The sequence below is a fragment of the Penicillium waksmanii genome, assembly GCF_028829765.1.
Source record: "Penicillium waksmanii strain IBT 27052 chromosome Unknown utg000004l:1.0-5674109.0:1.0-5678898.0, whole genome shotgun sequence".
In the NCBI taxonomy this organism is placed as follows: Eukaryota; Fungi; Ascomycota; class Eurotiomycetes; order Eurotiales; family Aspergillaceae; genus Penicillium; species Penicillium waksmanii.
In genome coordinates, this window is record NW_026643251.1 from 2,736,819 (window position 1) to 2,753,051 (window position 16,233).

The window sequence follows — 16,233 nt, forward strand, 5'->3', positions numbered from 1 at the left end:
GCGTGTGCGCGCAACCACCCAACTGCGTCATTGACCCTCCTCGGTTCCTCCTCTCCCTCAAATACCTCATACTTCATATCAAACTGCTGTTTTCCCGAATCCTCGCTGGCAGCAGTCAGCGCAGACTAGCCAGCCGTCTCAACTTCACCACAATGGCCACCTCCGACACAAGAGTCGTCTCCGTGCAGCGACTAAACTCCGGCCCGGGCTCACGCTCACTATCAGAATGGTGGGCCGACGAGCGCAAGAACTCCACGCCCGAATCCAAAGCCGTCGAAGAAGCCGCCAACCTCCTCCGCACCAGCGATATCCCCGTCGCATTCCCCACGGAGACCGTCTACGGTCTGGGCGCTGATGCGACACGCAGCACCGCCGTCCAGGGCATCTATAAAGCCAAGCAACGACCATCTGATAACCCACTGATCATCCACATCGACTCACTAGAGATGCTGGACCGCCTCCTCAACCCAGCCTCAACCAGTCCCAGCATCACAAAGACCCCCCGCATCTCGATTCCAGAAATCTACAAGCCCCTCATCGACCGCTTCTGGCCCGGACCCCTAACAATCATCTTGCCCAACCCTTCAGGCTCCGAACTCGCGCCGGAGGTAACCTCCAAACTAACAACCTTTGGCGCACGCATGCCCTCATCCCCACTAGCCCGCCTTCTAATTCACGCAACGGACCGGCCCCTCGCCGCTCCCTCAGCCAACGCCTCGACAAAGCCCTCGCCCACAACAGCGCAGCACGTCCACCACGACCTGAAGAACCGCATCGACCTAATTCTCGACGGTGGGGCCTCAGGCGTCGGCGTCGAAAGCACCGTCGTCGACGGTCTTTGCTCTCCACCCGCTATCCTACGACCGGGCGGGATAGGTATCGATGAGCTGCGCCAGTGCGCGGGGTGGGAAAATGTCACCGTCGCTTACAAGGACGGCACGTTGGATATCAAGGACATCCCTCGGGCCCCCGGCATGAAATATCGACACTACTCGCCAAAGGCGCGAGTCGTTCTCTTCGGGAGTGGGTCCAAGGAAGAGTGCGTCACGAAACGTGTTCGGAAAGATCTGTCCGACTCGGCTGTCGGCGCACACACCATCGGTATTGTGCGCACGAGAAACTGGAAACAAGGTCTTGGTCTTGCTCCGGATGATGTGATCGCTAGTACGGTGAAACCGGTTGATGGTGCGGCCATTGATAACTTGACCAGTTTCTCTATACCCGTGCAGCAGACCGGTAGTTCGAATAGCCGGACCAAGATGGCGTATGATTACCACCTTGGTTTGGAGACGGAATCTATTGCTCATGGTCTATTTGCTGCGCTGCGGGCGTTGGATGAATTCGACGTTGACGTTATCTATGTGGAAGGCATTAATGACCGGGATGGTGATCTTGCTGCTGCCGTTATGAATAGACTTCGCAAGGCGGCTGGGTCTGAATTGAAGGTTTAAATGGAATGGCTTTGGCTTTGCGGATGTTTACATACATGACTACTTGGGTTGCAGATAGAAGGAGAAATATGGATTTATTGTACATTTTCAGCGTTGATATCAATCCCAATAGATAGGAAGTCATATGGAAATTCCAAATGCATATCTCCATGGGGTGAACAGAGTAGGACCTACTAGCGTGCATGAGTCAAGATGTGCCAATCAATCCTAATCTCCATCCATACTATAAAGGACTAAAAGGTAACATAATATGACTTGATAGGTATTATAACGTTATACACAGTTAGAGAAAAGTTTGAAACATAAGCCCGCAACACTTTTTAAAGCTGATCTTCCCTTTTCCCAGGGTGCTTTAGGGCCAATGAAAGCCCTGTAAGTCCCACGCAATCCATTGTCCGTAGATATGGCTCAGCTGGCTGAGATGTCCTGACTACCGGCTCTGTTATCTCCGGCTCCAGGGCGCCGCTCATATCAGTTATCGGAGTGATGCCTTCCTCTACTAACGGCGATGGCAAAGGGAAGCAGTCACGGGGCCCAGAGGGTTTCGCTGCTATAGGAAGAGTGAAATAATTCTGGTCCAATGGACTGGTATGTAAAGTATCAGTTTCTTGGCTAGGCTTATGGCTGCTTCCTAGTCCAAGTGTCTTTTGTAAGACAGGACAGGTTCGAACAACGAGATTGCGGAAAGATGGAATGCATGCGATAAGGATGGCAATGCAAACTTCGATGGATGACCAATTCAAGGCCTCTACAAGGTCCCCTGGCGAGAATTAGCCTGGAAATAGAGGGAGGAAAGATGCAAGGGAAGAGAAAGCTAACAAGTCAGATCCTTCTCAAAATGCCGTATATAAGCGACACGAACTATGCTCGTTACACATACCCTGTATCATACTTAGAGCAGATCCCACATGAAAGCAAAGACAAGAGTAGATATATAATGACTTACAGCAATCCCAAGCCGAACATCACTACCAGGCCAGCTTTTACACCAAAAGGCATTTGAAGCCTTAGCACATGTGGGATAGGTAAAAGAAAAAGAAGTATGTCAGTAGCCAGCCTCGTAGCGAAGGAGATGAAGTAGAAAACATAAAGATCGATACAGCTGCCCGCTACTGTTGTAGGGTGGAAAAACTTGCTGACTGGTGAACATTGAAAAATGACAACAAATAATTCTTCGATGAATTGGCAAGTCACGATCACAATGACCAAGTAGTATAACCACCTTAATTTGGTAATCGAAAATACCTTGAGGTATAGGAGACAGAAAGAGATCTTTATCGATGCTAAGGAGATGAGGTAAGAGATTTCGAGAACGAAATCAAGCTATACAGCATTTGTCAGCGATAAAAATGATTATGCGACCTCGATTTGATTTTATACCTTCAATAACATAGTCACCTTCGTCACGTCGGCCTCGATAAGTGCAAATCGTCTTCCATAGCCGTAGCGAGTCACTGCAAAGCGATGAGATACGTGGTTGACTGGGAGGCTTAGATAGGAAATCCATGACTCACACCACATGGAGGTGAAACATAAAACAAAGGCAAATACCTAGGGGATTATCGACAACAGCAACATTAGAAGTGTCCGGTATGAATGTGCGTTACTTTTCTGGCAATTACTTACCCAGCTTAGTAGTAAAAAACCTGGATCATGGAAGATGAGCCTAAGGAGACTATAACCCGTTTCAATACCGGAGCCACGTACCGTCATCGACATCAAAACGACGTGCGTATGTTTGGGCTATCATCCGAGCACAAACACCAGCAGTAGCCAGCGAAATGCAGACTGCGTTGCAGCTGATGATACTTGCCACTTTCGATCCCTCTAGGGAGGTTGAAGGTATGGATTTTTGTTGCATTTAATCGTCTACCAGCGTCGATCCTGTTCAAAAATGTACACGATTGAATAGTTCTTGACTTGATGTCGATTTTTGCCTTTTTTGTTGTTGCAGCGTGGGGAGGCAATACCGCACAGTGACGGCATGAAGTACGAGCGATGGGCACTTCCGGGTATTCGAACTGAGGAGTCAGATTTTCCCCGGAGACTCGATGTGTTGGCAACGTTGAGATAAATTGTTTGTCACAAGGTGCAGATATGTAGTTATATAGCTAGCCTGAAAAAAGGCCGGGACAGTTTCTGCGCTTTAATCAAGGTGAAGAAGCTCGGCAAGTGGATATGATGAGACCCTTTTCTACCGGGAATTTAAGCTCTCCCCATAGTTTGTGGTGTGGGCTCTCAAGGGGCGAATCCCCCACATTCCACTGGAAGCTTTCCACGTTCCGAAGATGCGGGCGGGAATTCAAAGGTCATCGCGTCAGTGGCATAGATCTGGACTGCAGTGGCCTACCCAATCTACTGGGAGTACCATTCTCTACGGTAGTCATGTGATACAGACCTTGGTTTTTAAGACACCATTTTCTTTGCCATGCAGTATAAGAACACTCAAAGGAACACCTTCATGAGTGATAACTACTAGTAGTACGCACTAGATGTACAGGTATGAGCGTGCTATTCGTAGTTGTGACAAAATATATGACTTTATAACCATAGCAATTCAGAAACAGCTAAAGATTTAGTAAAATACAAATGCTGATTGGACAAAATTCAGGGGTTGATTTAAGCGCCCAATGATCATTGAGCATTAGTCATGCTTGACATGACTGGTCTAGCATGGACTTGACTTCGTATTGGCTGGCCCGATCCGTTGGGCATGTTCAAGTGCTGTCATTTGAAACTTGCTGAAGATCAACATATACTGAGTGCGGGACAAAAGCGCAGCCTCGCCTTCTATTTACTAAATACCTTCAAAGTTGGGGTTGCTGAGCTGGGCGCCTGTTACCAGCCTTTATTAGTCCTTCGCTCTACCTCCTTTAGCTTCATCTCTCCTTTTCCATCTTCCTCATGTCCATCCTTCCAAAGAAAAGAATAAAGGAATTGTATAAGGAGGGGAAAAAAACAGATGGGCTGCAGCGATGTGGGCAAAGTCTTCAAGAACCACATAAAATGACATTTTCATCGATACTACCCAAGCAGTACTGCCAGCATAGAGGCAATGCTATTAAGAACGGCCGCCCGAATACTCAAATCATCATACCGAGTTCCAAAGATCGATGCGAAAAAATCCCATGACGCGACTGCCTATAGAGAACTGCCATGGGACCCCAGGAGGTTGGTCCATGATAGGCCTTCTATGAGCAATCCCACTGGATTTTGTCATGTCGTTCGTTGTACTGGAACAGGTCCTTGAACAAGGAAGGCGGATGTAGAGTTCTGACACAGCTCCAGTCTTCTCAGAAATACAGAACCATGCATTCGGTATCGGCACCTAATCTAACGGTGTGATACCTATCAGACTGGCTGCCATAGTGTTTGATTATGGTAAAATCTGATTGTAAATACATAGCTTTGATGCCCTGCATATTCTCCTGGACTTTCCAGTTCAGTCTATGCGGAGTATACCCAGCTAATGCAGCTGGTCTGCAACTGTGGAGGCCAGTCGGAGACCTCCGAGCCAACTAAGACAAAGCTTATCAACGTGCCTGAGCCACGAAACGGCCAGTATTCACTGGGTTTGGGCGGGGAAACATGTGGGTGTCGAGATAAGAAAGCAGAGCCACGGCCCCGCTCGATTAGGAGAACCAATTACCCTACCCACATGCCACCTAAACTTGAATATCTTGGGGCATTCAAATCTTCATCTCGGCGGCGGACCAAATAGGCAAACCCACCCGCCCCATAAGTACACGTACAAGTTCAAATCCAAATCCAAATCCAAATAATCTACCCCTGGGCTGCTTTTTCATCTCTCAAGTCTCAATCTACTTTATATTTCACAATGTGCAAATCTCCGCTCCACGACTTCCTCCATGGTCTTCCCAAATGTGAACACCACGTTCACCTGGAAGGCTGCATGTCACCAGAGTTGATCTTCACCCTGGCTGAGCGCAACAACATCACTCTCCCAGACCCAGCAACAAACCCAGCCTACGGCTCCATCGCCGCCCTGACAGCCCGATATGAGCACTTCAGCTCCCTGGACGACTTCCTCGCCTTCTACTTCCAAGGAATGGCCGTCCTGATGAATGAAGCCGACTTCGCCGATCTCGCCTGGTGGTATTTCAGCAAAGCCCACGCCGACGGCGTCCACCACGCTGAAGTCTTCTTCGACCCGCAGGTCCACATCGACCGGGGTATCCCCTACGAGACCGTCGTCAACGGATTCTCCCAGGGCTGCAAGCGCGCCGAAAGCGAACTAGGTCTCAGCACGCGGCTGATCCTCTGCTTCGTGCGCCATCTGCCTGTTCCTTCTGCCGCGGATGTTTACGAGAAGTTCATTTCTAGCGGTCACTTCGAGGCGGGTGTCGTGCATGGTCTTGGTTGGTCTTCTACCGAGGTTGGACCGCCCAAGGACATGTTCCGGGCCCAATATGCCGATGCCGTGCAGAAGGGTATTCCGCTCACTGCGCATGCTGGTGAAGAGGGTGACCCGACCTATATTAGCACGGCGCTGGAACTCGGCGCTACCCGTATCGACCATGGGATTCGCCTGATTGAGGATCCGGAATTGATGAAGCGTGTTGCGAGGGAGGGGACTTTGTTGACTGTGTGTCCGCTGTCGAATGTGCGGCTGCGCTGCGTTCCATCGGTGGAACATGTTCCTATTCGTCGGTTCCTGGAGGCTGGAGTCAAATTCTCGATTAACAGTGATGATCCAGCTTACTTTGGCGGGTATATCCTGGATAATTACTGCGCGGTGCAGGAGGCTCATAAGCTGTCGGTTCTGGAGTGGCGGATCATTGCGGAGAATAGCGTGCAGCAGAGTTGGATTGAGGATTCACGCAAGGCGGAGCTGCTGGAGAAGATTGAGAGCCATGTGAAGCAGCACATGGTCGTGGAGGTCTAAGTTCGAAGAGCTATGTGATATGATTGTGCTGGTGATTGACATATCTGATACCCGGTGATTCAACATTTTGTGTATATACCACCCTTATTCCATATTTTCAACCTATACATTCGAGAAGGAAAGCTCTCGATTGGCGAATTCAATGAGTATATCATTATATTTTCCATTATATCCTCAGCACAAGTGCCTTGTTCACCAAGTTTCATGCTAATGCCTCAGGAACCTGGCATCCAGAGCATAACTATAGGTCAGCAAGCTTAGCCAAGACGACAACCATAATCCCTGCAACCGACCAGGCAAGTTGGACCACCCCGCATGTCCCGGCTTCTCCTCTCAACCTGGTCTATCGCCAGAGGTCCCAATCGGCATCAGCTCATCCACTACGCCTCATATCCATTGCGCAAAGCTCACATTCCCTCGTGTCGATCGGGTGCTACGTCTACTACAACATCTGCACTGCGCAGCACAGGCCTTGCCGTGTTGCCCGACCGAAGGATGTCTACATCTACGCCTCACTCTGGCGAGACCAGAAAGGACTCAGGTGCTCGTGCGGATCGCTACAAACTCGTTTTCTTCGTGCCGACCGAGAACACGGAGACCTGCAAAGAGGCCATCTTCGCGGCGGGCGCGGGCTCATTCCCAGGTGGAAGATATACCAAATGCTGTTTCCAGACCATCGGAACAGGCCAGTTCCTTCCCAACGATGGTGCAAATCCGGCGATTGGGGCAGTTGGCATCGTGGAGAAGTGCGAAGAGGCTCGGATCGAGGTGATGTGTTTGGGACGTGAGGTGATGCTTAGCGCGGTGGATGCCCTAGTCGATGCGCACCCGTATGAGGAAGTCCCCTATGAGGTATATCGAATGGAGAATGTGTAATCAAAGCATTTCAGTTAGTTGCGGCCAATGTCAATGGTATGATAAGATTGTGATATTGTGAGGAGTGTAGAGTGTAGAATTGTAGAGGAAAAGGGTGGAGGGTCAAGGTGGAAGTAATCTGTCGACGCTGATTGGTCAGCCACCCGCAAAGCCCAACTCCAACTTCATCCGCTTCTTCTTCCATCTTCACTCCGTCACTCTACTCCCTTTACCCCCCCCCCAATCCTCTCCCACAATGGCCTCGAAACTATTCCCCGTTTCGCGCGCCACTCGCGCCCTGCGCCGATTCCCTACTCCTACCCCCTACAGATCCTTTTCCGCCGCCCCCCAACGGTGCAGCGATGTGTTGATGATCGTACGTGATCTTTCGAAACCCCTCCGTTCTGGCTGGCATGGGCTACTCCAGACCACCTTCGAGAATTATCCCAAGAAGGCCAATCGACTAATCTCAACTCAATTGAATAGCACCGCAACAAGCCGACCAACAACCCTTCCCTCCCCTTCAAGTTTTCCGACCAGAACCTCACGCTTGCCGATGAGATCCTCAAGCGTTACCCTCCCCAGTACAAGAAGGCCGCCGTCATGCCCCTCCTGGATCTCGGCCAGCGTCAACACGGCTTCACCAGCATCAGCGTCATGAACGAGGTTGCCCGCATGCTCGAGATGCCCCCCATGCGTGTTTATGAGGTCGCCACTTTCTACACCATGTACAACCGCGACCCCGTCGGCAAGTACTTCTTGCAGATCTGCACAACCGTAAGTCCCGGATCCTCACATCTACCTCCCCGTCACTCCTGGTTACTAGAGTCTAACAATTGGTTTCCCCACAACAGACTCCCTGCCAACTAGGCGGCTGCGGCAGCGACGCTATTGTCAAGGCTATCAACGAGCACCTCGGCATCACCCCCGGCCACACCACCGAGGACGGCCTCTTCACCTACATTGAGGTCGAGTGCCTCGGTGCCTGCGTCAACGCCCCCATGGTCCAGATCAACGATGACTACTACGAGGACCTGACCCCCGAGTCCATCAAGACCCTCCTGACCGCGCTCAAGGACTCCGCCTCCACCACCGGCACCAAGGTCCCAGCCCCTGGCCCTCTGACCGGCCGCGACACCTGCGAGAACAGCGCCGGCCTGACCAACCTGACCGAGCCCCCCGTCTGGAACCCGGAGACGATGATGCGCAAGGACAACGCCCTGGACGAGCAACCGCAGCAATAGAGGGGCCATCCCAGCAACGCCCCCACTGTTCTTTGTTTTTTATTTTCCTAACGGAATGAGTTTCCTTTTTTTTTTTTCTCATAATGAGGGCTTCTACTTTGGTCGGGCCCGGCGCTTTCGATGCGGAGCGAAAAGGATAGAAGACAAGTCGGGTTTCCTGTCAAGCGCCCCTTTGTTCTTTTACCATGTACAGTACGTGGCTCCTGCTTTTTGGGAGCAGATCTGTTGAGTCACTATAGGCATCAATGCAGTTCAATCTCTTTAGTTTTTCTTCCATGGGATATTTGTTTTAAGCCTGTAAGGGTTTCAAGGGTAAGCCCAGGCCATTGTTTAACGAGATTATGGTTAAGTAGGCAATCGAATGCGACAACATACTTCAATTCTTTTCAGTTCACAGCATACGTTGTACTATCATTGCTTCCGGATTCTTCAGACTTTCTCCGCTTTCAAGATGATACTACCCGAACACTACACCATTCTTGATGAACTTCTCATCATGTACGCTTGGCAAGGATCGCCATAGCTCTGGAGGATAGCAGCTCGGTCGCGTCTTAGCTGGTTCTTTGACGGACACGCCGCTCTTCTCCCAACCAGTCGTCGCTTGGCCTCTTCACTAGCGCGAGGATGGGGTCCCTTCTGCGTACGACGTGGCCTTCCCACTTCTCGAGGACGGTGACATCTGCAGTTTCCTCAGCTATCAAGTGATGCACGTAGACTTGCTTAGTCTGTCCTGGACGACGGACACGACCGATAGCTTGTTCCATATCATCTTTCCACTGGTCATGGGTTTCGGCCAGGCGTGGATTGACAAAAATGACATGATTTGCGCACTGGAGATTCCTGCAAAACATATTTTTGTTAGTTCAACTTCATTTCCAAGGCTTTTTCTCTTTCGGATCTTGCAATTGGCTGAATCCACTTACTGTCCAGCCATGTCCTCGCCCCCAAGAAGCAAAATAAGAACTTTGTTGAATTTGAAGTCCTTCGCTTTCCCCTGCTTCTTTTTGAATGTCTCAATCGAGCTGACCACTGGTTTTCCCTTTGCACAGATACACTCAAAGTTGTCTTCCAAGTTTTCCTGGAGCAAGCTTTTGATCGTCTCGAACATAGGCTCGTATTGGCAGAACACTAACACCTGATCGTCCGGAGGGTGTGCTTGATGATCCGGATAAGATTTTGCAGCTTCGAACTGTACTTCGATACAGTTTCTTTGTCTTCTTCGTCTTTACCGAAGTCCTTTATTTGAACCTGGTCGGATATTGCTGCTGATCCTGAGCATTGATGTACCCGGCATGTCCGAGTCTCATGTTGGACCTTATCCAAGCACGTCTGGCAAAGAATATGTCCGCATGATCGCAAGATGATGATTGCTGATTTTTCAATTGTCTCCCGGCAAGATGAGCAATGAGCAATGACAGTTTGATTCAACTGGTTCATTTGCGTCGGGGTGTAGTCGACAGGCTGTGGTCCAGAATCGGATATCTTGGTTCATCTTGGCCAGGTGCTCAAAGCGACACACAATTTGATCAGTGACTTCTTCAGGAGAATTCATCTGAGAAGGGTTCTGATTACCCTCACGAGATTCTTCTTTCGATTCTGCTTCCTTCTTCCTGTCTTCCTCTGAGTCTTCGTCATTCATTTCTTGCTCGTCATCTGGCTCGTCATATTGCCTGTCATCTGGTTCATCATCTGGCTCGTCATATACCGAGCGTTCTTCCTCATCCCCTTCCTCATCTCCTTCCTCATCTCCTTCATCTGCATGTTCAATCTGACCGACCTGTTCATTCTGTTGATTCTCTTCGCTTCCTGTACTCGCCTCCCATTCATCCCACTTATCTGCCATCGTCATGACCTTTACTCCATGCTGGACGTCGTGGATTGACTTTAGCAGGTACCCAAGGACTCCAGTCACGCGAATCGAGAATTCCGGATCTCCGAATCCGCGGATTTCATCTTTATCTTGCAATTTCGCCATGATCAACTCGGACAAGTCCTTGAACAAGTCCTTGTGACACTCGTCGTACATTTCCATGAAGCCTTTGCACTCCTCCCTCAACTTTTGCCAGTTCGTCTTAAATCTGTCTTCGGACTCTTTCATCCTGTATTTACAGATATCAAAGCTGTAGGGCGAGCTTTTGTATGTGGCTGAGAGAGAGCAGAGCAAAGGCGCATGCTCGTATCCGCCTGCCTCAATTGCACACTTCATGAGTTCCTTAAAGCAATCTTGTAGGCTGGGGGGGGTACTCGATTGCTCCGGTCGGAGATGTCGCCATTGCCCTGCTCCCTAAGGAATCTTTCAAGGATCAGATACACATGTCGTTCATCTGCAGATTGCTGGAACCCGCCATAGAAGGCATCAAATGGAATCCTCTCCTCGACATAATTCTGGCGCGCGAATCGATTAAGAAACTCTTGGGCATGATTCCGTCTGTTCTTGTACCAGGCCTCGCTGTGAACGGGTTGAAACCTCTCAAGTTTTTGCAAGTGGGAGTACTTTTCTCGAGTGTAGGCCAATCGTTTGTTGGCTGATGCGATATCACCATCGTCGTCGATCCCCAGGTGTGCCCCCAGTAGCCTCGCAATTGTCTTGACATCAGCAAAGTCCTCCAACCCCGGCGTGCCTGACAAAATCCATTTCGTATAGGCATTTAGACAAAGTATGGCTTCCGATCGGGATCCCTTCCCATTGTCCCATAAGAGATGGTATTCATCGACGACAAGCCGAGCCCAGCTGTATTTTTTCAGAAACTCGACACATTCAGAATGATCCAGAGCACTGAGGCTCACAAGAACAATTCTGGCCCCTGCAATTTGAGATTTTCTCTTCTTTTTACCCTTGGGATTTTTGAAGTCGGCAGCCGTTTTAATATCAACAACAAAGTTCTTTTTCCGATAGTCTTTTGTGAGAAATTTCTCGGTCTCCTCTGACCACTGCCCGATGATGTTCGATGGAGCGATGATGATAGTTGCATTGGTTTGCTTCAGTCCAGACTCTGTATTTGGAATTCTGTCATTCCACCCATTCTCCCACTGACTGGAAATCAGTCCTAGCATGAGCGCCGTTTTACCGAAGCCGACTTCATCGGCGCAGAGACCGCCTCGAATAACCGTCTCAACAGTAACTCTAACTTCAGCTCGCCAGGCAAGTGCGGACAATGGGGCTTCATCCACTTCCATCTCGACGAACGGTTCAATGTTTGGTCTTTCCTGGTCAATCATCCAATCCAACGATCTTTGTTGCTCTTCGCGAAGAAAAGCTGGTAGACCCCTGCGAGGAGAGACCTCCTCAGTATTCTTGAGCCGGAACTTCCCATGGTATTTTCTGCCCACGTCGAAGTAGTTCGACTCGAGCCGCCAGCTGATTTGAGGGGCCTTGCCTTTCAGCAAAGGAAGCATGTTTTGACAGGCTGTGTGGGCCATGGCCCGAATGTTGAGAGCGAATTGGAGTTCTAGGTTGTCATTTTCGAGCTCGCGAGTTCGAATAATCCATTTTGGCCACTTTGTTTTCATCAGGCGCTCGTAGGCAATTGCTTCTTGATCATTTCCAGGTTCAGGCATTTTAGGATGGCAAATTTCGCAGATCGTACCCTGTTGGTGCTGAATATCTCCATCGACGGTGACGTCTCTCCATCCCTCAAGCCCCATCTGCAAAGAAGATCTTTCAAAAGCCCAGGCAGCTTCTTTCAATATCTCAGGGGACCTTTCAATATTATGATGTTTCCAGAGCGTGGAGTCCTGGGGAGGAAGGTTGAAAACCGCCATGGGACCGCTGGCAATCAGTAGACGGCTGAAACTATGGCCGTTGTCTCCGCCATCAAAAGTCACAGTCGGCCGAGGGATCAGTGGTTGACATGACACTTCAGAATCGATGAATTCCATCAGCATAACCTCCGGCTTAGTTAGCCATGCTCGATAGAAAAGGTTGACAGGCTTGTCGGTGGCTGTGACACTCTCCGGCCTCCATTCATGAGATAATTCGGCAATTGTAATGCGAGGGGCATATCCTGAAATGCGATCATGTTCGAACGCAAATACAAACGAATCATGTTTAACATCGCTACATTTCTGGGGATCAAAGAAGAGGAAGATGGGTGTATCCTCGTATCCATCTATACTCGCCTCGGTCTCTACCCTCTTGTAGAGGGCGCCAAAGGCCGTACCGCAGTTAGGCAAAAGTTCGTAGGTGCCGCATAGATCCTCCAGATATTCATTTCCATTCGACTTCACCGAAATCCTTTCATAAACCTTTTGGCGGGTAATGGAATTTTCGGAAATTCCACAGCGAACAGGGTATACTGGAAGCCGAGAGCTCAATGTGTTGTCTATCCCACTGATCGTGACCGACGATTGAGTACTGATTGGCTGGCTGATCTTCCACCGACCTTGAAGAATCGTTCGGTCTGGTGTCATTCTTGGTGTCATTTTTGCAATTGGTTTCGCAAATATCTCTCGGAGCAAGCATCGGGCAGGGTAATCGGCTGGCGGCTTAGCGAAGAAAAGCCATTGGATTGATTTCCTGCCGATTACTAGCTGCAGCGTGCTATTGGGTCCCTCGTAAAAGACAGCCCAGGATTCTGCACGCTTAATGTTAACAAAATTAACGGTATCTGCGACAGCAGCTCCAATCACACTTCTGTATTTTTCCCGATCATCGGGTTTGGGGATAATATTGCTGCTTCTGGTGCTAGTGGTCTCGTTGCCGGTGGTCTTCTTGGCGACGGTCTGTCTGACGATAGCTTTTTTGGCGTAGCTCTTTTTGGCGGTACCATTGCCCCTTTTACATTTTTTTGTCTTTTCTTCTCCGTTGCTTTCTTCGCCTTCGCTTGCGCCATCATTAATGTCGATACCGCCGTTCTCACTCAGGGTTGGATCGAGAAATTGATCAAACATACTTCCATCGAGCCCCGGCAAGCGGAGCCTCATCGGCAGATCTTTCCGCAAGCTCTTGATGAATTCAAGTGGTTCAAGGCGCTGTATCGAGGCCATAGCCGTTGGGCCATGAGGAGGGTCCCTGTTACAGGAGTTGCATGAGGTGTGTCCACAAAGATTACACATGAAGATTTCCGACCGAGTCTCGGATTGCTTTTCACAGTAGCAGTATCGAGAACTGCCTCTTGCCCATTTCTGCATCCTACCCATATCATTGCACAGGTTAGACACCTGTTCTTCGGGGTCTAAAACCTCTGAGGGCTTTGCAACTTCACTGCAAAACATCTCTTTCTCGTCAAACTTTGCTTTCTTAAGCTCGGCCTCAAAGTCTAAAGCATTCGTCTTCTCTTTGTTTTCAGGATCGTCAGTTTCTCTCTCCTTCAGAAATTGATGGCCATGGATAAGCGTCGCCAATGTGACTGCGCATACAACGGTTGAAGTCATCGCATTACCAGCTAGTTGCTGGAGCTCGTCTTGTGTCTCTCGAGTGAAGATCATTTGCGAAAGTGGCAGTCCTTGCATTGCAAGCGCCTCTTGTCCTGTAAGTGGGCCGCCACGAGTAGAACAAAAGTGAATGCCCTTCGGTGTTACGCATGCCACATTGCCGAATCCTTTGGTCCCCTTTCTCTGCCGATCGACAGCTTGTGAAATATTCATCCATCTTTCCTTGAAGCTCATGTCAAATGTACTCTTACCACGACCGGTGGGTGTCATTGCCTTTAGGAATATGATATCAAGGAGGTCCTTCTCTCGTTCACCTCTTGAATTGAACCACGTATGCATGTAAAAGTCGGGTCCTTTACGGGCATCCATTTTCGACCCGGGGTTGCTGATAGGCTTTTGCTGACCTAGATCGAATTCCTGACGTTGGTTTCGGTGCAAATTCTGTGCTTTGGTCCATTCGGTCGAACTGTTCTTTTTCGTCACAATGTCGCGATCGTTGACGATCTGGTTCATCTGTTTGCTGTTCTCGTCAAGCAAGAAGAATCCGCCCGGGCAACTTGCTTGTCGCTTCAGACTGTTGACCAGGGTCTTCACCTGAGTAAGTTTTTGCTCAACTGATCCCTTGGGACCATTCTCCTTCCTGATGCACACCATGTATCTTCGCTGGCGTGTTTGCGGCAGATAAAAGTTTTTGGTGTCAACATCGATGATCTCTGTTGCATAACCATGCGTGTTGTAGTGGTCCGCCATAGCCTCCCAAACTTTCGGCTTGGCTTTCACATTCTCCAGGATGAGGATTGCAGGTTTGTGCTTTCTCACGTAGTTCAAAAGGCCAAAAAATGTTTTCGAAGATTCGCCTTTGCCCGTTTCGGCAAGTTCCTTTTTGTTGTTGTTCAGGTTTGAGAAGTCTACGCAGGAAGTGCCAGCGATCAAAAGATCAACGCTGTCAGGTACGTCCGCGTGGACCCCATAGGCTGTGTAGCTGTAAGGTGTGAGAAATTTTCACTAGATCAATTCAAGACTTTGGAGAACCTACGCCTTTGGCTCTTTCAGCTCTTTTATATCTCGAAAGAGGAGCGGAGGGCGGCAGGTGCGTTCAATGTACGCTTGTCGGTAAGCAACAATCTCACAACTGAAAACATGTTCGAATTCCAAATCCAAGCCGGTTTGGAGTTTCTCCAGGGCTGCAGCTAGCGTGGTCAGAACTATGTGCATCTCGCAATGCATGGAACAATATTTTGAAGGGTGACTTGATACTCGCCTTTCTTGACCATGTTCATAGCCAACAGCGGGCTCTCAGTACCCGAACATACGGTTGCAACACGCAAAGGTCGATCCTTCAATATTCTCAAGGCTTTTCCAAGATCATTCGACAATGCATTTTGAGTCAAGTCTACGAAGATGTCTTCGAGGCGATACAGGGGAGGCTGGTCGTAGTCGAAGTAGGTTTTGTCCGAAGAGGATGACCCTCTCATCTCCTCCGGAGACATAGCCCCTTCACGTTGCGCCATATTTTCACGGGCCCGAAGACTAGAAAGTCTAGCAAGAAACTCTTTGTCTTTTTTTCTTTGCAAATTCTTGGAGGTCTAATATAGTACCGTCAGCGACAAGATCCAACTGCGTTCTCCTTTACTCCGAAGACAGAATGGAGAATCTCAAGACCAAATGAACTGAGCCCTCGGTCTGATCATCTTATTCTCTCTCATATGGCTTTCATTTCTCTTATGTTGGTCATACCTGGGATAGGTGCCGTTGAGGGCACTGCTGGTCACGTGTGGTGTGTGTTGCTAAGTGGATGTGCGTGGTCAAGATTCAGACATGCGTGGAAAATGAGAAACAGGGTTGGGGTAGGGGGAGCGGGGCGTGGCAGTTAATGTCACCTGCGGTAAGGGTGCGTGTATTTAACCATAGTACGTGACGCGACGCCCTGTCTCTTGCAACAGTGTTCTGAAAGGCTAGAGGGCATCGTAACTATTGTATTCCTGCAGTTTATGGTCATCTTTTGATTCTTCACAAAATACCTTCTTCCTTCACTATAACTTATTTGTGACCTTTTATCTAAAAAGCCAGGATCACGCATTTTTCATAAGAGAGTGCAGGAATTAATTGTCTTTTGAGAATGAATATTCGAAATAATAATGCATGCACAAACCTACTGTGAATGCCTTTAACTGTCTGTCGGGACTATCCGTTGTCAATAACAAACAGTCATTTCTGAAGTTAAGCATTTGAACGGCAAAGATGGGACGCCGCATGGGATAATGATCAGCAATACATGGATAAAGGGGATGATCCTCGAAGTAAACATTTAAATTGTAGATTTCATATTGTAAAGTATTCGAACAGTAAAATAGCTGATATGCGGAATGTTATGATTGAAACAGACAACTCCAGTTACGCCGTC

General features: G+C 49.1%; 7 protein-coding genes across 7 annotated transcripts; 3 read left to right on the forward strand and 4 right to left on the reverse strand.

Moving 5' to 3' along the window:
- Positions 1-152: 152 nt before the first annotated feature.
- Positions 153-1,451, forward strand: N7481_003821 (L-threonylcarbamoyladenylate synthase; the record flags this gene model as incomplete). The annotated part of the gene is made up of 1 exon (XM_057263040.1): positions 153-1,451. One exon carries the CDS (start codon positions 153-155, stop codon positions 1,449-1,451), a length of 1,299 nt encoding a protein of 432 aa, XP_057124701.1.
- A 320-nt stretch (positions 1,452-1,771) lies between these two features.
- N7481_003822 (uncharacterized protein) lies at positions 1,772-3,312 on the reverse strand (the record flags this gene model as incomplete). Its single annotated transcript, XM_057263041.1, has 5 exons — positions 1,772-2,211; positions 2,271-2,332; positions 2,398-2,774; positions 2,832-2,905; positions 3,159-3,312. The coding sequence occupies 5 exons, from the start codon at positions 3,310-3,312 to the stop codon at positions 1,772-1,774; spliced, it is 1,107 nt and encodes a 368-aa protein (XP_057124702.1).
- A 1,977-nt stretch (positions 3,313-5,289) lies between these two features.
- aah1 (adenosine deaminase) lies at positions 5,290-6,357 on the forward strand (the record flags this gene model as incomplete). The annotated part of the gene is made up of 1 exon (XM_057263042.1): positions 5,290-6,357. The coding sequence occupies one exon, from the start codon at positions 5,290-5,292 to the stop codon at positions 6,355-6,357; it is 1,068 nt and encodes a 355-aa protein (XP_057124703.1).
- Positions 6,358-6,672: 315 nt separating this feature from the next.
- N7481_003824 (complex I 24 kDa subunit family protein) lies at positions 6,673-8,456 on the forward strand (the record flags this gene model as incomplete). The annotated part of the gene is made up of 4 exons (XM_057263043.1): positions 6,673-7,209; positions 7,373-7,588; positions 7,699-7,989; positions 8,067-8,456. 4 exons carry the CDS (start codon positions 6,673-6,675, stop codon positions 8,454-8,456), a joined length of 1,434 nt encoding a protein of 477 aa, XP_057124704.1.
- A 551-nt stretch (positions 8,457-9,007) lies between these two features.
- Positions 9,008-9,564, reverse strand: N7481_003825 (putative SNF2 family helicase; the record flags this gene model as incomplete). Its single annotated transcript, XM_057263044.1, has 2 exons — positions 9,008-9,296; positions 9,380-9,564. 2 exons carry the CDS (start codon positions 9,562-9,564, stop codon positions 9,008-9,010), a joined length of 474 nt encoding a protein of 157 aa, XP_057124705.1.
- Positions 9,565-9,834: 270 nt separating this feature from the next.
- On the reverse strand, positions 9,835-10,554 carry N7481_003826 (uncharacterized protein; the record flags this gene model as incomplete). The annotated part of the gene is made up of 1 exon (XM_057263045.1): positions 9,835-10,554. One exon carries the CDS (start codon positions 10,552-10,554, stop codon positions 9,835-9,837), a length of 720 nt encoding a protein of 239 aa, XP_057124706.1.
- Positions 10,555-10,658: 104 nt separating this feature from the next.
- Positions 10,659-15,340, reverse strand: N7481_003827 (C-5 cytosine methyltransferase; the record flags this gene model as incomplete). Its single annotated transcript, XM_057263046.1, is given in 3 exon segments — positions 10,659-14,811; positions 14,866-15,044; positions 15,062-15,340. 3 exon segments carry the CDS (start codon positions 15,338-15,340, stop codon positions 10,659-10,661), a joined length of 4,611 nt encoding a protein of 1,536 aa, XP_057124707.1.
- Between the last annotated feature and the right edge of the window lie 893 nt (positions 15,341-16,233).